Here is a 24,683-nt window from a genome sequence, read left to right as displayed (position 1 = left end):
TGGAAATGTGGTGCAGTAAAAGTACAAAGTCTAGTAAAATGTAATGAGTCAAGTGAAGGATAGATTGGAGAGGTACTGATCTATATACTCTCAGTTCTGATTGGATTATTTTTACCTTTAACACTTTTAATTTATGTACATAATACTTAATATTTGCAAGAAAGAAATAAAACACACAAACTCATTAAATTCGAACTTTCTCTGGAGAAATAGTTCAAGGACTCATGGATTAAATCAGTTGATGAATAATGTGAGTACCGGTACTGACTTCGATATTCCCGGTCCGATATCCCATCTCTAATGATACCTGGACTTCGTTAGAGTAAAAACTGTTTCCACCTCGACTACTGCAATATATTTCATAAACTTTATGATGTTCTGACAGTTTAAATATGACTCGATCTCCCCCGAAACTCCTCTTACATCCCTGCGAGCCACTTAAAATTTATCCATGACACTTTCATAGTATCATAAACTCATAAGAGGATTCATATAGTGGGCTTCTTTTTTTTTGGTGCTTTTTTCTTTTCGCGAAGGCAGAACGGTAGTCAGATCTCAGGTTTCATGTGAGAGGCCTCCTCTTCTTGAGGAGGAGGAGGAGGAGGAGGTGCAGGAGGAGGAGGAGAGCAGCAGGAGCCCGCAAGACTCTCTCTCTCTCTCTCTCTCTCTCTCTCTCTCTCTCTCTCTCTCTCTCTCTCTCTCTCTCTCTCTTTTGTCCTCTCGCTCGGGACGCCGACACATGGATGGGGTCAACACGGGCTGAAGGGATCCACGGTGAAGGCTGCCTCGGACGCGGACGCGCGCTAATTAGGAAAACCTGGTCGAGCAATTAAGCGCTTTGGAGAGGAGAAGACGCGCGGTTCGGAGCGCACAAGGTGGGTGTTTGGACGCAGGAAAACTTAGTTTGAAGCTGCTACTTTCATCTCCGAGGACTACAAAACACATTTCTGTATGTTTAGCACGTAAAAGTTAATTTTAAGTTTGTTTTTAGTCACGTGGAATCAAACTTTTGGATCCGTGCGTGCTGCTGGAGCGGTGAGTCGCCCTGAGAGGAAGGTTTAAACATCGCGGACTAAAAATCTTATAATGTCTAGATTTTAAAGTGTACGCCAGGTGAACCGGAGCCCCTCGTTAAAATAAACTCCCACCGCAAGTGATTTGTTCGAGTTTCCTATGTAATCGCTTTTCAGTGCACCGGGTTTTTGTTCCCCCACTCAAGTTTGGCAGGACTTTTTCTCTTTCCTCCTGGAATGCCACAATTTCCAAAACAATTCATCTTGACTCAGCAAAGCGTGTTCTTCTCCCTTTTTATACTTCATTTTACTGATTATTAGAAACGGAACGCAGAGTCTGAAGCAGTTTTTCTGTTGGTCCCCCCCCTCGTGGTGTCACCGGATCGAGTCTCCAGGAGGATTTCATGTGCCCTGCGTCTGCTCCCTGAACCCTAAAAATCCAGCTTTCTGCTTTTGGTTAGGCAGGAATGTTAGCTCGCCTCTGCTTTGTCCAGATCTCTTGCCCAAATTCTCCAACCCCCTCCATCGCCTCCTTCAGCTCGCTGACTCCTGAAGCACAAGGAAAAAAAAAAGGTCATTAAATCAGTGGAGCTGCCCACAAGTGCAAAAACGCTACTGTTTAAAGGCTGTCTGTAAAAGCATGTTAGTTTAGTCAAGTGGCCGATGAACTTTTTTGTTTTTCTCGAGCGAAGTTGCAAGGTTTCATCTTTTTGGCCGCACGAGTGTTTTTCCTCTTTATTTTTTCCTCTTTCTAGAGCACCTGCAGTCCAAAGTTTGGTCAAACTGAATGAAAAAGTGAGCCACTCAGCTGGAGTCTGAAATAACTTTTTTTTTTTGTCTGCTTTGCAAAGAGTGAGTAGACCCCAGCCAGGAATAGTTCTTAACACACACACACACACACACACTCCGAATCATCAGATTGTGTTTGTGTAGCAGGTTTCACACATCATCGTGCTTCTCGCGTCGCACTGCAGGAGGAACAAGGGTCCAGTAAAAGACGACAAAAGAACCAGGAACAGAGATTCAAAAGAACCAGGAACAGAGATTCAGGCTTCTTCGGTACGTGGGCGGCCGTCTGCCTTGACCAGCTGAGCTCGGAGAGCGAGAGTGACGACAGGAAGCAAGAACATGACATTTCATGTTTGCACGAGAAGCTTTTTCATCCTCTGAATACTGATGGTGTTAAAACGCTCCGTACCTCACCTCCGTATGGAGCAGGCGGTTCAAGTCCGTTTCAACTGGAGGTGAGAGGTGTAATCAGGGTGGTGTCTGCCTTGGCAGCATGGCGGTAAGCTTGACTTTGAACGGGCACCTTTGTAAGAGGACGGTGAGCTCATGGACGAGCCTGTAGCTGGGAGAACATGCGAGGTCTTGTGCTGGGTGTTTGGCTGCTGAGATGCTTGTGCCATTTCTAGGCGGGGTTTGTAATTGCAGGGCTAAAACAGATGTCACCCCCGCAGCTGTGCTCGCTCCCGTCTCTTTTTGCTTGTCCAACGTTCCCACAAGTAAAAGTCAACAGTGAGAGAAGTCGGGGAGGAGATGATGATGATGATGATGTCCAGGTAGAGGCTGACTAACTCCTCCCTGAGAACCTTTTTAGAACCTGGTTCTATCTTTGGCAGCTGCCAGACGCATCACTATCTAACACGCTGTTCTCTCCAATTAAGTCTGGTGCGCGTGTCTGGTAGGAAGGTCAGGCTCCGGCACGTCCACCTCACCATTTCTGAAGATTTCGTAAAGGAATGGATGAGTAAGCGTGCAGCGGAGAAGAACTGCCGGCAGCTTGGTGTAACGGTTAAAAGCCCAGTCACATTGAGTCATGGAATACTGGTTCTTGTCTATGCTGCACCCTGTTTACCGGGAATGTTGGAAAGGGAACATCATTGCTTAAACGTCCTGAAAACAGACTTGAAAATCTTCTGGAAAGGTTATCAAAGTAGTGACTCAGTTTGACTGCAGAAGGATGTGAAGTTGAGAAAGTGAGCTGTTCACATTGCAGGTGAGGCTGAGCACAGGAGTCCAGTGGGACACCCTCCGGTTTCCTTTATTCTACGTTTTCTGTCTCTAATTCTACAGGAATTTGTTGGGGTTTTGTTTTGTTTGTTTTTTTTCTTAGAATGAACAAAGGTTGCAGGATAAATAGCCTCTAACCTGTAATCTAAGTAAAACTGATCATGAAAACAAGAAGAAGTGAACATGATGACGAAAATGAAAAATAATGAAAAGAAAAGGTCTCCAGAGCTGAGCGGTAACTTACTGGACTCAGAGAGAACCCTCATTGTTCTGTGCGTGTAAACCTCCCGCATAAAGGCTTGCAAAGAACCGTTTCAGCCGGGATGAAAAGAAATTAATTCCCAACTCTGCTCCCCCTCTTAGTGTTCCAGTTCCTCCGGTCCAGTACCACACCGGGTCTCCACGCCGCCGTGTACCAGCCGGAACTTTGAAGTTTAAGGCGCTTAGGTTGGCATGGCGCCGCGCTGGAAGGCTGTCGCCTGAATCATGGCTTGTGGTGTAGTCGAGGCGTATTTGAGGGATGAGTGTGTGTGTGTGTGTATCTCAGATTTACCTCACGCACTGCAGTATTTGCTCTCCATTACCGCAGTATTTGAGCAAGGCTTGGAGGCTTCCTGTACTATTTGTCAGTGGCCCTTGGCTTCCAGCAAATCCCGGAAAACCCAGGTGAAGTTTTCCAGTTTCTAGACTTTCAGCTGATGAGACAGTCAGTATATGGATATTAATGCGCCACAGGAAGATGCCCCAGCTGATCTAGGAACAGTTTCTGTTGGCAGTTTGGTGCGACTTCAAACAGGACAGCTCCAGGCGTGGCACTTTCATTTTTATTTATTTTTTTCCCCACCCGAAATGTGGAAAAGCTTCCACTCAATGTTCATGTCTTCACTCAGCAGCAAAAACCACAAATTACTTTTTGGGACCTTTTGTTTTATTTTAAACCCTAAAGTCCCTGACAACAATAAAAAACAAAATGGCTGACAGCAAAGCTTTGGGAGTGGATATTGTTTTCCAAGATGAAAACCAGCAAACGTCCACGTGAGAGCAGCTGGAAATTTTAATTTTCAGCATTTTAGTTGGCGCGTAGGTCGTTATCTCAGGACAAAGGTTGTGGGGTCAAGTTTTGGGATTTTCTCTGGTTGCTGTCTTTCTTCTGACTGAAATCAGGGCAACTATGACTGCTCGCCGTGCCCACCCTGTGAGTGACGGGCGGTCTGACCCGCGCGTGCCAACCCTGTGAGTGACGGGCGGTCTGACCCGCGCGTGCCCTGTCTCTCCACAAGCAGACAGAATAACGGAAAGTGGGTCGCTGTTTATTTGTGGTGTCACTACACTTCAGAAGTGTAGATCTTGGGTGCCTCACAAAAAAGCAGCAGCCCTTTCAGAGACGACCTCGTCCGCCGCTGCAGCCGATAGACGCCTGATCTGGAACCAAAAGAAGCGGAGTTCCTTGGCTTTTATGTCAGATGATTTGCCTTCGCTCCACTGCTGTTTGTTTATATTTCAAATCAATAATTGCACCTAATAGGACCTGAATCTGGTCTTCCTCCCCCAGAGAGCTCATTTAGCTCCCTGCTCACCCCGGCACCATGAGCTGGAGCTTCCTAACTCGTCTGCTGGATGAGATCTCCAACCACTCCACCTTCGTGGGGAAGATCTGGCTGACGGTGCTCATCATCTTCCGTATTGTGCTGACAGCCGTCGGCGGTGAGACCATCTACTACGATGAACAGAGCAAGTTCATCTGCAACACAAACCAGCCTGGGTGTGAGAACGTGTGCTACGATGCGTTCGCGCCGCTCTCTCATGTCCGATTCTGGATCTTTCAGGTGAGTTTGAATGATGATAAGAAAACAAACCTTCATCATGTGTTCTGAAGTGATCATTTGAAGCGTTTTACCTGTGTGCATCTGTCATCCAGGTGATCCTGATAACCACTCCCACCATCATGTACCTGGGTTTCGCCATGCACAAGATCGCCCGCATGGAGGACAGCGACTACCGGCCAATCAGGCCCCGAAAGAAAAGGATGCCCATCGTGAGTCGAGGGGCAGTTCGGGACTATGAGGAGGCGGAGGATAATGGCGAGGAAGACCCCATGATTGCTGAGGAGATTGAGCCGGAGAAGCCAGATAAAGCAGAAAAAGGTAGCAGCAGTGTTCCGCAGTCAAACTCTGATTACACCTGTGGGGTTCTAACCCGCGTGTCTCTACTCTCAAGGCTCTGAGAAAAAGCACGACGGTCGTCGGCGAATCCTGCGCGATGGCCTGATGAAAGTCTACGTGTGCCAGCTGCTGTGGCGCTCTACCTTTGAAGTGGCGTTCCTTTTCGGCCAGTACGTCCTCTATGGTTTTGAGGTGATACCCTCCTACGTCTGCACTCGCTCACCCTGCCCGCACACGGTGGACTGCTTTGTGTCACGACCCACTGAGAAGACCATCTTCCTGCTGGTGATGTACGTCGTGTCTTTCCTCTGCCTGATACTCACCGCCTTTGAAATAATCCATTTGGGCATCGGTGGGGTCCGAGACACCTTCCGCCAGCGGGCCACCCTCAGGTCCCGCCCCCCTGCTCCTCCTTCCTCCCGCTCCATGCCTACAGCGCCGCCAGGGTACCACGCCACCATGAAGAAGGAGAGACAGAAAGGAGAGCTGAGGGACTCGCCGCTGGGCGACTCTGGGAGGGAGAGTTTTGGCGATGAGGGGAACTCATCCAGGGACCTGGAGCGGTTGAGGAGGCACCTGAAGCTGGCGCAGCAGCACCTGGACCTGGCCTACCACGTAGAGGAAGGGAGCCCCTCACGGAGCAGCAGCCCGGAGGTCAACACGACGGCACAGACGCCGGCTGAGCAGAATCGCCTCAACTTTGCCCAGGAGAAGCAGGGAGAGGCGAGCGAGAAAGGTACTGAGGAAAACGCTTCGATAATTTCATCCCATCCGGCGTTCATGGAGCCGTAGTTGCATTAGTAACATTAGAAATCCACAAATGCACCATCCAACACATCAGAACAGATTTTGTCAGTGTTTTGAGGTCATTTACGTAAAAATTCATCTTCTCCAAAGTAACGTTGACTGCTTTTTTCTGAAAATAGAAAATGTTCACCACCGTTGAGTTTCGTATCTTGCAAAGTCAATTTCTTGCATGATTCATCAAAACATTTCAGCTCGGCTTTTTAGATAGATTTAGTTACCCGTGAAAGAGGCTTTTAATTCCACTTGAACGTAGAGACTGAGTGTTTTTTTTTTTTTTTCTGCTTTGTCTCGTCCTTCCCCAGGAATACGTGCCTGAGCGTGCTTCCTGCCTCAAACGTCTGCCCCTCCATTCCTACTGGCCTTTAAACACATGGGGGAAGCACATATGGGAATGCAGTCAGACCACTGAGGGAGACCAAAGCGTGTGTGTGTGTGTGTGTGTGTGTGTGTGTGTGTGTGTGTGTGGATGAGAGAAATGTGCCTTTCAGTATTACGTGTCAGTTGAGAAAGGAAAAAAAAAAACAACCCAAAACGCTGACCCAGCTATTGTGACAGACGGTTCATCTCCATGACTTTAAACTTGAAAGCCTGTCACATCTCGAGTTTATGCTTGCCGACCTGCGTCCAGACTGCGCCCGCAGCTCAAACCTGCTCTTTCTCCTCCTCCATTATTGCCAGCTTTAAGTGCAGGAGTGTTTGTTTTTTTTTTTCCCTCGTCATCCTCACAAAACAGACGCTTTTTTTATTCTTTCTTTCTTTCTTCTTCTTTTTTTTAAACGTCTCTGGATGTTCCACTTTGTTGAGGCTTGTCGACCTCAATCTCACCACCTTGGGTCATGTCATTTCTGGAGCGTGTACAGCGGCATTATGTGCAAGGAGGATGGCTTAACCTTTACAAGATGAGTCATGTTTTCATGTTTAATTTAAGCAGATGTCATGTTTTCATGTTTGTTAACCAGAAATCACTTTTTTTGGGGGGGGGGGGGGGTTGAAGCCTGTATATTTACTCCAATCAGCCAAAATGTTTACCTGGGAAATGCTTGAATTCTTTCTTGACTGTTAATGTTTCAAGGAATTCATCAGTTCAGTTAAAATCCCCCCGTATTTTACCTTTTTTTTTTTTTTTTACTTGACCAAAGCGAGCAGGCATCAGAAATGCCACCCGAATCACACGACTGCTTCGTATTTGACACTTGGACGTGAGTAAAACCTTTCCTTCCTGAAACGATTCACAATAGCAGTAAGTTAAATTTCACTCTTAAGAACCAGCTGGAAACCTCTGTTCGACTGTCAGCCGTGAAAAATTCCATCCTTGTCTTTTCAAATTTACATTCTTCTTTGGTGAGACATAATTTTCCACCCTTGACATGAGTTCCTCCGCCTCTTGTGCTCAAACATGGAAGGGGGGGGGGGTGGGAACAGCAGCGGAAACGATGACAGTTTGACGGAGCTGAAACGCAGCCTGGCGCCATGGAAACGAACCTGATGTTCAATTCCTCCCCAGACTTTGATCAGGAGCTTCATACCGAATTCATTATTGGTTGGTTTTATGTTCTTTGGCTGGAAAACTGCGACTGGAGGTTGCCAGAGAGCTGTTTGATGCTGTATCCTGTTCATCTCACTTATTGTAAGGTACGACATTCCAGTTTGAATATAGTACTTTTCTACTTTTGTTTTCTACTTGCAAGTTTTGTAGTATATGTAACTGTAGAGATTATTTTGTCTTCAGAGTAAATAAATATATTTGAACAGAAGTTTTTGCAGTTTGGCTGTTTGTGAAGCCTGTTTTTCCCAGTTTTGTGTGCGTATTGAAGCAACAAACCCGCCTGAAATGATTTAATTGGGGAAATGGAAACACGAGAGAAGATTGTCAGACTCCTGATGTTTGTGGCATTTATAGCTCATGAAATTAGCATCCAATGGTTTAGAATGATAGTTTTCTGCTCAAGAATGTGGAAAGTTTAAACAGGCCTACACTGCCCTCTAGAGGCGAGAGTGAAACATGTCTAGAAAATCCAGTAAAAGCCTCTCAGACCACATTTAAATGCATGAAACATTTACTTGTCAATTAGCGTTAAAGGCTCATTCAGCTTAAAAGCTGTTTATGCTCTTGCAGAAGCCGGCCATGCAAATGATGATCTGAAATCAGCCGTTCAAAATCGGCCGCTTCTACAACCGTGAGACCTTAAATTCAACTATTACTGTTCTCAATTAATTTTTTTTTTTTCCAGTCTGAATCTTTTTAATTCTGCAGGCAAAAGCAACTCAGAAGTAAAGTACATGAAAGTGTTCACGCTGGGGGAAGAAAAGCAAAGGGCAGATACAGAGGGATGGAAACGACATGATGCCCAAAGCAAACTGGAAACTTCAGCACAGGCGTGAAATGAAACTCATGTTAGTTGTGTTTTATTTCATGCCGAACTATTCCAGGAAGCATGCACAATACAAGACCCTGGCCTGCCGAGAGGGAACGTCTTCAGATACAAGTGCACTCCTCTGCTATGATGTTGGGCAAGGTCTCGTACTTAAATGAGTACCCTCCATCAGATGTCGTGGTGATTCTCAGGGACTGCATGGTCCCCGGGACAGGGGCGCAGCACTGCGTGATCCCCAGCATTGCGGTGGTTCGATCGGAGGACGAGCAGTTGCCATGGCAGTAGTAGAAGGTCAGGACTTTCGGATGGACGATCCAGTTATCCCAACCCAGCTCCTCGAAGCTGATGTCGATGGCTGCACGTTGGCAGTCGTCGTGCTGCTCCTGGGAGGGGCGCTGGAGCAAGTCCAGAGCTGAAGGTGACCATGGGATGGTTAGTGGCACCCTCCTGGGGGAGCGGACAGGTCCACGGGGTCGACCGTGCAGGTAGAGGAAGGGCATCTTGTCTGGCTCGTTGGTGTGACACTGGCAGGATGGACAGTGGACTTGAACCAGAAAAGGCCCTTCAAATACAGAGGCCAGCAGGTTCTGAGGGAAGATGTAGGTCCTCCATCCATCTGAGCTCAACTGGGACGCAGCTTCTGCCACCTGGAGAAGCTGCTGAGCTGAGGTGACGATGGAGAGGTGGGCAGAGGAGTTGGATGGGCCGGCGTAGAACCACAAATGGGCCGATGTAACCATGCTGTCCTGGTTGTTCATAGAGGGCCGGAAGTAATAAGTGAAGGGGCTGATGGTGGTTTCCTCAGGAGCTGAGACGGACCAGGAACACGATGAGTCTGCAAAACACAGCAGTTGCACGTCGGGCACACACCTACACATAAGTAAAGCATGCACAGCACAAACACCTGCTTACTGTCTGCAAAAGTGTGTTTTCCTACTCGGTGTCTTGTACATGAACTCCAGCACTATAAGTGCTGCTAGTTGGCATCAAACCTGCACAATTTTTCGAAACTTAAGTGCGCTGAAAGAAACTGGAACAGCGTAGTGTCAAAGCACTTTGCTGCACTTTCAGTCTCAAGCTAAAATAGAAGAAGAAATAGAAGAAAACAGCAGCGTTATTGGATTGAGGAGCAGCTCTGACACTCAGGATCTCCTCAGTAAAGTAAACATCCCTCCGTCTACGCTGGGATGTCAGGAAAAGCTTCTCACCAGCACTGGGGAAGAGGATGATTTGGGATGATTCCTGGTTAGTTTGGATTTGACGCTTGACCCACGTGGCTTGACTGGTTTGGGGGGCCCTCCGTGGTGCTGCAAGCTTCTCCTCTGGTGGTGCCACATCTCCATCAGGACCCTGCACGGTCTGCACGGGTGGCCCCTCCAGCCCTAAACCATCAAGGATCCGCTCTCTGAGCCAGGACATCACCACCTCCCTAGATAGCTCCTCTGCCTGGCTGCCTTGTGTGCGACTAAGAAGCCACAAGGGGCCAAAGATGAAGAGGACACAGAACACCATTGATGCTGCTGGTTCAAATAATGACAAAAAACAAAAAGTCCAAAAAGGATGTCAGGTTTTTTTTTTCCTTTTTTGACGAGGTTTCTAGACGTGGCAGCTTTTCCCTCTGCAGCTAACCCGGGTCTGAGTGAGGTCTGCAGGCAGGAGTGTTTTGTTGCTAAACGGAGAGCGAGGAATGACCTTGATGACTGGGATGTTGCATTATCTGTTTTTGTGACTGTTTCACACAGAATCGAGGGAACACGCCTGCATGTTTTATGTTTCATTTGGCTCATTTAGTTGGACATTTACATCAATGTGAAGCACAGAGTTGGACATGCTTGGCGTAATCTCGTCTCTTGATCTGTTATTACAGCTCTGATTGCTCTTGGATGATTCGTGACTGTGCATGTACTTGAATATTTCACATCAATAGTAGTATTTGTGTCAGCTATTTGCTCCGTCACAGAAAGCATTCATTTGAGGGTTGCAAAGTTTTTAACCCTGCGTGCATTGACGTCATCACAGCAGCCGTATCCCGCACACCTGCTTTCCCACTAAATACAAAGTCTACTGTAAGTGTGTGCGTGTGTGTGTGCTTTATCTGAATGGCCTTGAATCGCTCTTACAGAAATATTTTTCATGATGTGTGATTCTGAACCCTTTTATCAGCTCAACAAGCCTGAACAGATGGTGTTTGTCCAAGCTTTGCTCTCATTGCACATTGATGAGCTCAAAGATGTTTTACTTTGGCAAGATAGTCGATAAAAGCCAAATTATTCATTTTTTAAAAAATGCTCTCATCTAAATTTTATGATCCTCTCAATCTTCTTTTGCAAACCCCTACTCTTCCATACCAGTCCTCATTCTCTAAAGCAGATTTTAAAGTTAATGGATCATAATTAACCCCCAAAATTTATATCAATAATATATTAATAAACATATAAGATTTTAAATTAGTGATAGAGACCGTAAAATTATTTGGAATTTTTTTTTACTGAAGTTAAAAAAAAATTCTAGTGAGACGTTTTTTTTTGGGATGGATGGATTTCTATACGATCAAGAAGTTTTGTCGCCACCTGCTGGCCATTAAGAAGACTGCGGGTTTCATGACCTTTGAGTCTTGTCTAACGCGGGCTAAAAGTCCGTAAATTAACAAATAAGCAAATAAAATTAGAAGTGAAAATTTTCTAAACCAACATTGGCAGTTATGGCGGCGGTCTACATAGCCGATTTTGACTGTCTTACTTTGTTTTATCCTAATTATTCGTTACTGCGCCATGTTGTGGCCCCCGCGCCGCTTGTTGGGGAGAGGAGGGAACTGCAGCGGCGACGGTTGAGAAACCCCCAAACTACTGAGATAAGAATCAACGGTTAAAGGGGATCGTTGAACAATATTAGCCTTCCTTTTTAGGCATTTTAAAAACATTTGGAGGAGGCCTACCGTCTACGTTTCTGGATTAAGCTGGAATTTGGTGAGCTAACTTTCAACTTTCTACAATTAGCATGCTAATTACCTCTTTTTAAAAGCTTAATTTATGGTCAGAAACATCAGAAGCTGAGCTCTGACGGTGTAACAACGTTTTTTGTGGTTTAATGTATGTGTGTTCTGTTTGTGAAGCAAGACTGAGAAGCTTGAATGCTACGAAAGTGGTCAATTAGCCTCATTAGCAAAGTGAGGTCAACACCGCCGCCATTTTGGGGCGTGGCTTAGACTGAATCGGTATTGAAGCGACGCAATTTCAATAAATACCTGCTTAATTCTTTTACAGAGTTTGTCACACCAATATATTTATTGTCTCTATTGTAAAACAGAGAAGTTTCAGAAGAAGATGGTGAGCCTCCCAATCAGGAGAGACCACAGCTTCATACTGCTCTTCATGGTAGGAATACTTCAGTACTTTGCTGCGAGTATCCCTGTTAGCATTACTCACTGAACCTGTCAGAGTTTGAAGAAAAGATCTGACTGTGAAAACTAAGTTAACGACCCTTCAGAATGTGGGGTTCTGTGCTTACAGGACCAAAAAAATGCACACCATGACATAGAATTCTTACCCAAAAGTATTTGCATGTAATTCAGTTGAATTGATTTCAAGAATGCTGATTAAACAGGATCAATGTGTTGGTACTGGCTACCTGTTGTACAGTTACTAACAATTGGATTTATTTTCAAAAACTGTGTATCAAATATGTGAGTGTGTTATGGATTATAAAAAAAAAAACCCACACAGAATAATTGGATGACAACTTTTTTTATTTTTTTTTATCAGATTATCTCAATTACACCCTTGTGTGATCCTGGACTTTAGTATTAAGTGGCGAGCTAGTCCTCGTTTTCTTCGTCCAAGCCTTCTTTCTGAAAAACAAACAAACACAACACGATATGTTAAATGATTAGTTTGCAAAAGTGTTTGGCTTGTGTACCATTTTTAACACCAACCTCACAAATGTAATCCACTCGAAGGTATTTGGGATGATCATCGCAGTATGGCCATGTTTTTCCCAGGAAATCAGTGGTGACTGGGATGGTACATTCATTTTGTTTGTGACAACTGATGAGCAATTTTGGTAAATGAAGAAAAAGCAAATTAAAACAATAAAAACTGACCACATACTGTAATTTGCAAACAAATAAAGCAGCATTCTTTTACGAGTAACATTACTAAACGTATCCTGGAACTGTTGCACAGTGACACATGAAAATAAAATAAAATATTGTGTATTTGATTTAACTTAGTGTAAGTCAATTATATTTTTCATGTCTGTGTGGTATAGTGTATTGATTTAAAGAAAAAAATGGCGTTTAAAAAAAAAATTTTTGCCGACAAAACACACCTCTGTTTTACGATTTCCTCAGCGGTCTCACTTATGCAGTAGGTCATGTTAGAAGGAATGATTGTATTGGTGCATTCGTACTCGTGGAGACGTCCATAGTTGGCCCTCACAATGTTCATGACTTCATCAGAGCCTGAGGGAGGCAAAACATCATCACACTGACAAAAGTTTCTGCTCTATCAAAAGAAAAAAAAAATCCCTCAACAAATCCTTAAAACACAAATATTCAAGGCGATGTGTATGAAAATAAAATGCCGCAAAGAGAGTCCGACTACATCGTGGAATATGCATTATTAAAATGAAATATTCAAAATAAGTGTTGTGAATATAAAACATTCATGTGCATGGGCAGTAAAACAAAAGTAATATGTATATAAAATATGCATTATTGGAAATAGACACTTCAACAAAAGCAACTGAAATGAATTCCTGGCTGATGGACTGGGTTGTTTTCCTCATTGTCTTTATTGAAATAGGATATTGAAAATTTAAAATAGAGGATTTCACACTGTATTTTCTGTTCATAAGTGGAATTTTTATATTGAAGAATTTCAGTATACTTCAATCATAAAACAACTATCGACACCAAATTAACCATGATTAACTACAGTCAGGGTAGGCAGTGTATTACTTAATATTCAGACATACAGTCTTCCTTTTTTCTTTTCAAAAGCTTTAAAAGAATACAAACTAACCATGAGACCATAATAGAAAGAATTTGAATACATTCTTACCACACTTAATATTTGCCTCTCCGTCACAGAACACAGCGTTTTGCATATCTGTTAAGATATATGACAGATATAAGAATAATGAAAATGCAACTTGTGCATATGGTTACGTTTTCTCTGTTGTAAAGTCGTTAACCACTCACTTTCTGGCTCCGGTGAACAAGTGTAGTGGACTTGGACAAAGTTGGAAGGTGAGCTATCACATACGAACATCTGGTTGACTGGATGTGACAGGAGACAGCGTTGATAATCGTCACAGCTGCAAAAATATGGGGAAATATTGCAAATTTAATGCTTGAAGTGAGCTTCCTTCCTTTTTTATACTTATAAATGGCCTCCAAACATCAAGAGACTCATTCTGGCTACTTTAACGGATGCTTGATCAGTGGTGGGTAGAGCACTGAACATCTCCAATCTCTACTCAAGTAAAAGTACAATTGCATGCAGAAAACATAATTGTCACAGCGCTGTTGTATTTGACAGGAAAGAACTCTCCGTTTTACTTGAACTTCATTTTGTCATTTTTCTCAATTTGAGAAAAAGTCCCAGATCATCCCACTGGCAGCTGTAGAGATGCCCCTTTGGTGCGGCCTCCTCTGACACCAGATGTCTGCATTTGTATATGGTACAGTCTGTGTGTGTGAAACACTGCAGTGTGTCACACCCTGCTGCTCACAGACAGTCTGCTGTCAGTTGTTTGTCAGAAAGACAGAGAGGCTCGTATCGAGAAGGGAACCCGAGACCCGCGAAAGATCATGTGACTTTCATCATTTTAGTAGAAACAGGCACAAATCTTGTGAGAGTTGTGCAAGTGAAGAGTTCCCTTGTAGACAGACGGAGAAAGGTGCGCATCTCCCAAATTAGAGAATCATGTTGTGGTGCCGGTTTTTTAATGTGGTAGGCCGTCATCAATAAAACATTATTTACTGAGCCACAGTGTCACTGGAACACTGATCACAGACATGTTGTGATGGAAAAAGTACGAGGATCCTTTACTTCAGGAAAAGCATTAATACCACAATGTTAAAATACCTAGTTACAATTAAAAATTTTGCATTTATTTCCTTTTTTTTTGAAAAATCAACATTTCTATTGCCTTTGTTGTACTTTTAATGCTATCTTATTGGTGTTTTTTGATTACTTAATACAGACACACAATCTCATAAGAGGAGAAAAAGGTGGTATGTTGGTGAACCAATCCTCTGTAGGACCCTGTTTATACTGCAGTAAAAAATAAAGTAAAAGTACAGTCAAAGTAAAACACTTTACTTAATACTTTTACATTAACGTTTCACACTTGTCCATTGAAGAGACTTGTCTTGTTTTCTATTTTGTATCGTACCATTAGTCATGAATAAAGCAAAAGTAACGTAATTGAAAAATGCAGAATGCGCAACCCTTCTTGTCCGATTACTCGATTAATCTCCAAAATAATCGATAGATTCCTCGATGACTAAAAGAATCGATAGCTGCAGCCAGAATCATCTCCAAAATTTACCCAGAACATGTTGGGTTTTCTCATTGTTTCAGGTTCCTTCCTAATGTTTCACATGCAGTGCCAGTGGCATTCTGAATATACTGATTAAAGCAATTTGTATTATTTTATTATTTATTGAAATAGAAATAAAAGCGTGAGTCTTACACAGATTTTATCCAGCCTAACAAGAGTGGATTTATGCACTCCTTATCCTTGACTGGGGCAAGCTTGTTGCGAACAGCGCAGATCTCAGGCGTTTGTTCCCCGTATGTGATCTCCTCCACGTGGATCAGCTGCCCCTCAGCTGAACATTCAAAGGTCCGGATCACAATGCAAAATAGTAATAGTCATAGCATTAGAGGATGGTAGGATGAGAGGAGAGGCGTCATTCCAACAACAAAGAAGGTGCTACAGAGTGTATTTCATATTAAGGCAGCACAATAAAAGAGTATACATACGACAGATCAGCTCGAGCTGTTCGTCAGAACAAGCCAGATTGGTGAAGACTCCTGCAGAATAAAGGTAAATCAGGTGTCAAAACTTGGCATTAAAAGAAAAGAAGACATCGTCAGAGTTCCACTGATATTGGACTATCATAGATTCATTTTATTTACAATTATTGAATTCCCTGTCAAGTTGATTTTTTTCAGTCCCCTGATTTAAGCTTGGGCAATATTTTTAACTGCTAAAATATTCCACCTCCATTACACATCTTTGTCAAATGTTTATGAAAACTGTGATTTAAGGAGCTTTCCAAGGTGAATATAAGCTGATTTTATAATTGTTTACTCTCTTGTATTGGCTCAAGCGTTTGCCCTAAAAAATTCCAGTCAAATTCCAGTTTGTGAAGTAACGTTAATTCACCATTCAGAATGGTAACATAAAAAAACTAACTTATCCTAACCCTTACATTTTTTAATGCATTTGTTAACCATTTATGGTTATTTTGATTGATGTATCGAAAAATTTTCTCCCTGTCTCACTCAGACCCTAAAAATCATGAAATATTTGAATTACATCATATAGTGGCATTACCTTGAGCATCAGTTGTCCCAAAGCAGCTTGCAGCCAGGACTACAGGATAGAGAGAATTTGATAGAACTGAGCTCCATGATCTTACTGTTAGCACCAACGACAGACGACGGAGCAGCTTGAATACTCACAGGCGATGGTCGTCAGTCCTGCAGAAAGCATCGTGCCTGCCGAAGTGAGCAATGCACAGATGAGAGGCTGCAGCTTTTTTATACAGCTGATTTCAGTCTTTTAATGCATGCATAAAAATTATAATGTATAAATATTGTTATTAGATGTGGTATCTTTCCTAACAGTCATACTGAAACCTAAACTCTGTCCTCTGCCTGTGTTACAAATGTCCAGAGGGTACCACAAAAAATCCTGCTGGAGCATTAGTATAATTTGCCTGGGACGATTCCAAGACAGTTAAAAAAAATGTCAAAGTAGTATTTGCAAAAGGCATTAACCATGACTATCTACACGTTACTTTTTGTCATTTGAATAATGGAATAAAAGCGTGTGAGTGGCTAAACTACAGAAGCCTTTCGGGAAGTTTTCCTTTAATTTTGTTGAACAGTGTAGGTATGTACATATGTATGTGTGTGTGTATTGTAGCATGGAACTACCTCTCCAAACAGGACATAAAGTTTGGGTGCCAGACAGGAGAATCCACCACTCAACTGTCAGTTTCTATTTCCTAATAATCCATAGGGAGAGGACCCCCGGCAGTTCGTTTCAAACTGCAAAATTCCCCATAGAATCAATTGCACAGTTCCAGTATAAAAAAAAACAACCCACAACCCTTGAATTTAAGTAACACAAAGTTCTTTTTAGTCCATTCACCCGCAAAACATTATTTAAATAAAGCAATCAATCAGGCAAAACATCACCATAATATATAACTCAAAATATCAACAGTTCGTTTAGAAACAAATCAGGCCATAAGTCAACATAAATATACGGGTTATTAATTAAAGTCTCTTTTTAACAGTTCAAAAAAAGTCCAGGTCTGCCAGAGTATGACAGGAGGAGGGAAGGAGAGGGGGGGAGGAAATCAGTCCAGGTTCATGAAAGTTGTGCGGTTGTGGGTGTGCGAGGGGGGGGGGGGGGGAATGGAGAGAATCCGGTTCTGTCTGGTCAGTTCAGAATGTAGTGTGTACTCCTGTTCCAGGAGAGTGAGGGGGATTGTCAGATCGGGAGGTTGTGAGGCCAGACCGGGTGAAGCCAGGAGAGATGATAGTAAAGGGGGGAAAACTGATCTGGAAAGGGCTAGTGTCACCATACCGAGGTCCTCCAACCCAGAAATGACCAGGGCTGTCCGAGCAAGAGTTGTCCACCTGCTCCTGGGATTCCCCTGTTTCGTGGGTCCTGGGATCCACCTCCAGAGCTTAATCACTGTTCTTAAATTACCACTTTCCACTTGTATATTTTTTTCCTTCTTTTCCTCTTTCTCTCACTTCACCTGTAGAGCTTCTTCACTCTCCCTTCACTGCCTCCTTTGTTCTCATTTCCCTCCTTTTTTTTAAGTGCACAGGTGGAGCTTAAGTTACTTCCACTTCCTCCTTCCCCATGCAACCAATGATGTCACTTCCTTTTCCAACACACACCCCCCTCTGCTACACTCCCCCTCCCTTCATCAAGACCACTCCTAGTGGTTGTACAGTCCCTTTCCGTTCAGTCTGACAATCTGAGGAAGTCCTCCTCCTCTGAGCTTTCCAGGAAGACGTCTAACATATTTTTCTTTTCCAGATGCTCCAATTCCTCCGCACTTGGATAGAAAGGTTTAAGGTTGCAGACATGAACAGTCCGTAGATCCTCACCTGTATCCTCCAGAATGACGCGGTAATTCAGGGGTCCGAGCTGTTGGACCACTCTATAGGGGCCTTTCCATTTCCTTGCCAGCTTAGCTGTGAACCCTTTCTGAGCCTGTGACTGTGGAAAATTTCTAACCCTTTGTGTAGGTTTGAACTCAACAGTACGCCAATTTTTGTTGTAACTCCTCAGTTGCCGCTGTTTGGACTTCTTTGTTTTCCTCTACATTTGCTTTAAATGTAGTTAGCTGCTGGACGGTACTTTGTCCAAGGGACTGTTTAGTTTCCTACCAAGATGTAGTTCAGCCGGCGTGACACCTGTAGTCTCTTGCACTCCGGAATTAATGGCAAACCTGAACTCGGGAAGGTGGTGATCCTATTTAGTATGATTGTTATCCAGATACGGAGCTATCATACTCTTTAGAGTACGATTAACCTTTTCAGTCATATTAGTTTGGGGGCAATATGCTGTTGTAAGTTTGGGAATCACAGTCCATTGAGCACAGAGTTCACGGAAGATTTGAGACACAAACTGGTGTCCTCGGTCAGATAGAATAAAATCAGGCACACCCCATCGGGTAAAGACCTCATTTTTCAAGAATCAGGCAACAGTGTGGGCCGTAGCAGTGCGTCGGGGGGATAACTCAACCCATCGAGTAAAATAATCGACCACTACCAGTAAGTATTCATGTGGTTGTGGACTTCTAGGTAGAGGACCCATGATGTCGATGCCTAACATCTCATTAGGGCAGGTGACATGAGGTTGTTGTATTTTCCCGGCAGGTTTCTTATTGTCGGGTTTTACACTCTGGCAAACTGTGCACTGTCTGATGAAGGCTTTCACAGCTGTCCACATTCCAGGCCAATAAGCTACCTCATAAAGCCTTTTATAAGTTTTAAAGATACCAGCATGACCACTTAAAGGGTTTTCATGGTAATTCTGGAGCATCTCTTGAGTTAGACTGAGGGGGATGAGGAGCCTGTAGTGAAACTGGTTTTCACTTAGCTGTTTCTTATGATACAGTTTGTCTTCCGGAACACTGAACTCTTGTTCCGCTTTTTTGTTCCTTTCAGCTAATTTTTGGACAATCTCCTCCACTTTTGGATCTTTATGTTTTTCCTCCCAAACCCTGTCTAGAGACAGGGGAATGTTTTGATCCGTTTTTGTAGAGTACAAACAGCATTGGACATGAAAGGGGATCCTGGAAATCAGGAGCATTGTTTAATTTTCCCTTCCGGTATTCGACAATGAAGTCAAAACGTTGTAATCTTAATGCCCACCTGATGAGTCGACTGGTAGTTTTGGTTGAGGAAAGGACCCATTTCAATGCAGAATGATCGGTAATCACAGTGAAAAGCCTTGGCTCCAGATAATGTTGCCATCTTTCTAGAGCCCAAATGATTGCAAGACATTCTTTTTCTGTCGTTGAGTAGTTCTTCTCCGCTCGGCTTAATGACCGACTGGCATAAGCTAGAACAACTTCCCTTTCAGTGTGATCTTTCTGGGTCAATACAGCTCCCAGCCCAGTGTCACTGGCATCAGTGTAGACCACAAATGGAAGTTCTGGATTAGGATGACCTAGTATAGGGGGAGAGATCAAGTACAATTTCAGCTGATCAAAAGCCAGCTGACAGGGTTTACTCCAAATGAAAGGTCTCCCCTTTTTCTTCAGATCATTCATAGGTTGAGCAATTTGTGAGAAGTCAGGTACAAACTTGTGATACCACCCAGCAAGTTCTAGGAATCTCTGAACTTCCTTGAGGTTTGTTGGAACTGGGTACGACCGGATGGCTTCAACCTTTTCAGGATCAGCACTGACTCCTTTGCTGACTCCCTCTGCTACTATATATATATATACATATATACATATATATGTATATTTTTATATACATATATACATTTATATATATATATATATATATATATATATATATATATATAAAATGTGTGTTTAATATGTGTACCGTATTTTCCGCACTATAAGGCACATCGGATTATAAGGCGCATCTTCAATGAATGGCTTATTTTAAAACTGTTTTCATATATAGGGCGCACCGCATTATAAGGCGCAGAGAATAGAAACTACTGTAGTGGCTGGGGATGTGTTATGCATCCACTAGATGTAGCTGCGCTAAAGGGAATGTCAACAAAACAGTCAGATAAGTCAGTCAGTCAAACTTTATGAACAGAATACAAACCAACGTTCTGACAACTCCGTTCACTCCCAAAACAAGTTTGTGCATTCACAATACGGTACCGTACGTACCGGTAGCTGCGTGACTGATAGCCTTGTGTTTGAACTCTGCGTCGTAACCGTGTCTCTTGAAAGGTGCCCTTTTGGGGTCTTTATACACACACAAGTGGTGTGGGACTGGAATTCCCCTTTACCGTTTTTACCGCTGTTACTTCGGTAACGCCCCCTGACTACGGTAGCCATAATTAACCAATATTGATCCATATATAAGGCACATCGGATTATAAGGCGCACTGTTGGTTTTTGAGAAAATTAAAGGCTTTTAGGTGCGCCTTATAGTGCGGAAAATACGGTATATATATGCTGCAACCCAGTCCATACTAGACCATACATACCAGACTACTTAAAAATTCACACTAATCCTCCCTTAAAGCTCACACAAAAGAAGAATAACAATCTCAAGGCAATTATCATCAGAACTGTTTGAGAAGGTAATATTTACTTTTGTTGAATATTTACTCTCAGTTCAGGAAATTGTTCCACGTGGAAACCAAAGCGTTACTCCAACCTTGAAGGGCCAGCGTGTGCAGGATGTTGCGTGGATGAAATGCAGGGAAAGAATATGTAGTTCTCACTGTGCTCAAAATTCATTGCATTTCAATGGGAGCTTTTGAATCAGAGCAAGTGTCACCTTAACAGTCATGTACTGTGTCAGGGCACAGTCGGTTATTTAGAACTGGTTTGAACCCAGAACTGTTCCTTGAGATGCCTTCAATCGTGTAGTTTGTTCAGTGAAGATCAGATGAAGGTAATTGTTCTTTCTTTTGAGGACACTGTAAGGATGAAGACAACAGGAAATTAACATCGCCAGGGGTTCTGTCCATCCAAAGCCAATGACAAATAAGCTCAGTGGCAAACAAAAGTTGATGAGACTTGCATAGTTTCGGCAATCATCTCTAATGAAAACATCCTCTGTAACCAAAACCTCTGTCAGGATTTTGAAGTGTAAACGCTGTTCCCAGAAATACAAAGCTAACGCAAGCTTTGAAGGAACGCTATCAACAGCTTTTAGTACTCTTCAGTCTGTCTGTCTCTCGCAAGTCGAGCTAGTCCAAAATAGCAAAACAAGGGGTGTGTTCAAAGATAGATTGTTATCCATGAAACAGGGGTGCTTTGAAAACACCCCCATTAGCACTTAGTACTTTCCTCTTGATGAAATTAACGTGGCAAAAAATCGACCAATCGGAATTTTGGTCGAACCACAACGTATTGACTAATAAATCGACCAGTTGCCTGGGAGATTACAGCCCTAATTAATAGGACATTTGTTAATGTAAAGTATTAAAGTGTGAGACTTTGTAAGGCAAAACCCAGCACAAATAGCAATTTATGACTTAACCCCTTAAGCAGCACTGCTTTTTTCAGTGTTTTTGTTGAAACGCCATGCCAACATTCAAAGCAGCACAGCTGCCACATAGTTCAAGACTCAGATGTGATCTTGGTCTCTTTGGAAAGGGAACATTCTCAGGTGTCTTGCAGAAGTGTCCATTTGATTCTAGGATTTACTGACAAGGAGATACAGTGGTTAGAATAAAGAGTTTTTAGTTCCACCTAGAGATGCACGATATATATCGGGCCGATATTGTATCGGCCGATTTAGGGGAAAATTACGTCATTTCTATTGGACCGATAGTCCTTTTTTTCCGATAAAAACGTCCGATAAATTCGGCCTAATAAAATTACGGGAAACATGTTCCAGTTGAGTACCCAGTTGTTCCACTTTCATTCAGGCAGAGTAGCCCCAAAACGCATCTGCCTTAACTAACAGTACCCAAGCAGGATGCAAGCCTGGCCCAGTGATGACAAACAACATGGCGTCACCAATGTGGTCGTTCTTTTCAGTAGTGGATAATGATAAGTTGGTTGCCATATGCAAAACAGCGAGGATATCGAGAGGAGGAAGAAAGTCGGCAGGCTTTAATACGACAAAATTTACAGCGCACCTGAAAAATCGCCACCGGGGCGAAGACGTCTTAAAGGAGTATGAGGCAGCTGCAGCAGTAGCTAGCAGTGCTAAAGAGAAGCCTACAACAACAGCTCGGAGCTTTGATGCCCCCATTCAGCAGGCTTTCGACAAGCGCAAAAGTTTTTCAAGAGACAGTGAGAAGTCTAAAGCCATCAACGAGAAGGCGATGGAGTTCATAGCTCTCGGCGACCAGCCATTCTCTGTAGTTGAGGACCCGGCGTTTCATAAGTTAATTGCACATTTGGAGCCACGCTATTCTCTGCCAAGCCGCCGGTTCTTTTCGGACGTGTCCCTTCCTGCACTGTATGATGTCGTCGCGACACACATACACAATCTAATAGACAAGAATGGACTACATGTCAGCTTTACAACCGATATATGGACTTTGGATGTTAGTCCGGTCAGTATGCTGAGCCTAACAGCTCAGTGGCTGGACGAGGATTTTACTTACAAAAAGCAACGTTGCATGCACAGGAGTGCCCTGGTTCGCATACAGCAACAAGGATATGCCAAGCTTTTGACGCAATGCTCGCGCAGTGGAATATAACAAAAGAGCAAGTGCATGTTGTGCTCAGGGATAATGCACTTAACATGATTAAGGCTATGGATGAGTGTGGTCTTGCAAGCTTGGGCTGTATGGCGCATACTTTACAGCTCGCTGTAAATGAAGCTGCACTGAGCCAAAGAAGCATCACAGATTGTGTTCCGATTGGCAGGAAGATAATCGGACACTTCAAACACTCCCAACTCACCACCTCCCGTCTTCGGAACTTGCAGAAACAACTTGGCATGAAAGAGGCCAGGCTTCAACAAGACGTGCCAACAAGTTTTATGTGCTGACAAGTTTGTTGGAGCCGAAGCGAGCCCTTGCAGCATATTCGGTGGATTTTGACTTACCTGCATTTTCGACCCCAAATCAGTGTTTTTTAATCGAAAACGTGGTCACTATTTTAGACCCCTGTGAACAGCTGACAAAAGACATCAGCTCAGCCACAGCCATTGCAGCTGATGTCATCCCGTCCATTGAGGCCTTAAAGCGTCTGTTACGTAGAACTGTTCCAACGGATCATGGAATTAAAACTTCCAATTGCACACTACTGCAAGCTATTGAGCAGCGTTTCAATAACATCTACACGGAGCCCCTGTTTTTTCTTGCTACAGTATTGGACCCTAGATATAAGGACTGCTATTTTGACCAAGCAACAAGGAGGGAAGCAACAGAAATTTTGAAGGGCAAAGTGCAATGTGCAACATCGTCAGGTGATGATGAAGAACCAAGGGAAAAGAGAACCAAGGTCGATGACAACAACAATGTTTCCCTGCTGACCGTGTACGAAGAAATCCTGCAGGAGAACACCGCAAAATAGCTGAACCAAAGCCAAGCAGATCAGCAGGTAATTAATTTATTTTCTACATAAAGCTTTGACTATGTAATAAAATAAACCAAAACATAGAAATGTTAAATATAATGTTTTCTTCTTTGTTATTCTTCTACTACTTTAGATTCAAGTCTATCTCACAGAGCCCACAGTTCCTCGATCCGAGAGCCCCATGGACTACTGGAGAAGCAACAAATCCAGGTTCCCACAACTTGCCTCACTTGCACGGAAGTATCTGTCTGCTCCTTGCACAAGCACAGACAGTGAGCGTTTGTTTTCTGCTCCTGCAAATAGTATTGATGAAAAACGAAACCGATGTGGATGTGAGAAAGCGGAGATGCTTCTTTTTGTTGAAAAAAACTCTCCCACTGATCCCCTTGCCTTGAAAACAGAATAGACAATGAACACAATAACACGTGGTAGTTTGTGGGGAGGTTGTAGAATCAGAATCATTCAAGTGTTTTTAATACTTTGTTCTGAATTAAAGCATTGTTCTGAGATGACTGATGCAGTCACAATTTAACAATTGAAATGCACTTTGTTTAAAAAAGTCCTTTGATTACATTTTTATTTGAGAAATGACTTTACTTGCAATATTTGCCTCCATCAGGCATTTTTTGTTGTTAAAATGGAGATGTGTATTTTTGTTAGACAAGACAATGACAATAGAGGTTAAGAAATATTGAGAAGAAAAAGGAAATCATTTAAGTTTTTTTTTTTAAAATTTCATTTAGAATGAAAACTTTTGTTTCTACAATGACTGACTGCAGTCAAAGCGTTAATAATTCTGAAAATGCACTTTGTTTTAGTGAGTGACTTCATAAAATTTTTATTTATTATTTTATATAAAAAATACTTGAATACTACTTACCTCCACAAGTAAGTGAAACATTTTTTTGTTTTATAAATTGACATTATTTTTGTTCAAATGAAGTGGTGTCTTACAAGTGCTGTTATAACTAGCAAATGACCATATTTTCTGAAGAGGCAAAAAATAAACTAAACATTTGAAAAGCCAGAAACTGTTCTGTGCTGTTGTACATACACCACCTAGAAACAAAATGTATGAATATTATGTTAAAGATAAAAAATATCAGCATCGGTATCGGCCCTGAGAAGCAGAAAATTATCGGTATCGGTCAAAATTTTTAATATCGTGCATCACTTGTTCCGCCCATTACTCTGTCCCGGGACCATCAGGAACCACTTATAAGAGCTATAAGAACTGTCCATTACTTCTGAAGAGGCTGGCAAAGCTTATCAGGACACTCTGGCAAAAGAAGCAGGAACCATGGCGTCTCTCAGTCGTATGTATGGCTAGATCTTGCCAAGGCCTGCACAAGCGTACCCCACC

General features: G+C 43.0%; 3 protein-coding genes across 8 annotated transcripts in view; 2 read left to right on the top strand and 1 right to left on the bottom strand.

The window, feature by feature from the left end:
- Positions 1-682: 682 nt before the first annotated feature.
- Positions 683-7,749, top strand: LOC147272753 (gap junction gamma-1 protein-like). Of its 3 annotated transcripts, XM_086200730.1 has the most exons (6): positions 683-875; positions 1,947-2,072; positions 4,579-4,852; positions 4,945-5,170; positions 5,244-5,924; positions 6,298-7,749. In XM_086200730.1, the coding sequence occupies exons 3-6, from the start codon at positions 4,613-4,615 to the stop codon at positions 6,309-6,311; spliced, it is 1,161 nt and encodes a 386-aa protein (XP_086056856.1). In that variant the 5' UTR covers positions 683-875; positions 1,947-2,072; positions 4,579-4,612; the 3' UTR covers positions 6,312-7,749. The 3 variants fall into 3 exon arrangements, with proteins under 3 accessions (XP_086056856.1, XP_086056849.1, XP_086056863.1); XM_086200723.1 differs by lacking the exon at positions 1,947-2,072 and having other exon boundaries at positions 685-875; XM_086200737.1 differs by lacking the exons at positions 683-875; positions 1,947-2,072 and adding an exon at positions 886-1,035.
- A 461-nt stretch (positions 7,750-8,210) lies between these two features.
- inha (inhibin subunit alpha) lies at positions 8,211-11,450 on the bottom strand. 3 transcript variants are annotated; one of them, XM_086200767.1, is made up of 3 exons: positions 11,379-11,450; positions 9,579-9,835; positions 8,211-9,205 (listed from the first exon to the last, which is right to left on the bottom strand). In XM_086200767.1, exons 2-3 carry the CDS (start codon positions 9,787-9,789, stop codon positions 8,472-8,474), a joined length of 945 nt encoding a protein of 314 aa, XP_086056893.1. In that variant the 5' UTR covers positions 9,790-9,835; positions 11,379-11,450; the 3' UTR covers positions 8,211-8,471. The 3 variants fall into 3 exon arrangements, with proteins under 3 accessions (XP_086056893.1, XP_086056883.1, XP_086056875.1); XM_086200757.1 differs by having other exon boundaries at positions 11,306-11,435; XM_086200749.1 differs by lacking the exon at positions 11,379-11,450 and having other exon boundaries at positions 9,579-10,032.
- Positions 11,024-24,683, top strand: part of LOC147272750 (striated muscle-specific serine/threonine-protein kinase-like) — a 37,466-nt gene continuing 23,806 nt past the window's right edge. Inside the window, exons 1-4 of one of the 2 annotated variants that reach the window (XM_086200777.1) lie at positions 11,024-11,336; positions 11,483-11,584; positions 11,677-11,744; positions 17,668-17,760. The gene's annotated coding sequence lies outside the window, so the exon portion shown is untranslated. The remainder of the gene's footprint in view (positions 11,337-11,482; positions 11,585-11,676; positions 11,745-17,667; positions 17,761-24,683) is intronic. The other variant, XM_086200792.1, reaches the window with a different exon arrangement.

Source organism: Aulostomus chinensis, chromosome 1 (assembly GCF_037954235.1).
Source record: "Aulostomus chinensis isolate RoL2024-O1b breed Wild chromosome 1, RoL_Achi_v1.0, whole genome shotgun sequence".
In the NCBI taxonomy this organism is placed as follows: Eukaryota; Metazoa; Chordata; class Actinopteri; order Syngnathiformes; family Aulostomidae; genus Aulostomus; species Aulostomus chinensis.
The sequence above is the reverse complement of the archived record's forward strand: the minus strand, read 5'-3'. Positions and strand labels throughout refer to the sequence as shown.

Excerpts from the sequence above, each read along its gene's own strand:
- inha (XM_086200749.1), bottom strand. The coding sequence starts at position 9,882 with ATGGTGTTCTGTGTCCTCTTCATCTTTGGCCCCTTGTGGCTTCTTAGT. Across the intron at positions 9,206-9,578 it reads CATCCTCTTCCCCAGTGCTG|ACTCATCGTGTTCCTGGTCC; the intron begins GTGAGAAGCTTT and ends TGTGTTTTGCAG.
- LOC147272753 (XM_086200730.1), top strand. The coding sequence starts at position 4,613 with ATGAGCTGGAGCTTCCTAACTCGTCTGCTGGATGAGATCTCCAACCAC. Across the intron at positions 4,853-4,944 it reads TCCGATTCTGGATCTTTCAG|GTGATCCTGATAACCACTCC; the intron begins GTGAGTTTGAAT and ends TCTGTCATCCAG. Across the intron at positions 5,171-5,243 it reads GCCAGATAAAGCAGAAAAAG|GCTCTGAGAAAAAGCACGAC; the intron begins GTAGCAGCAGTG and ends TCTACTCTCAAG.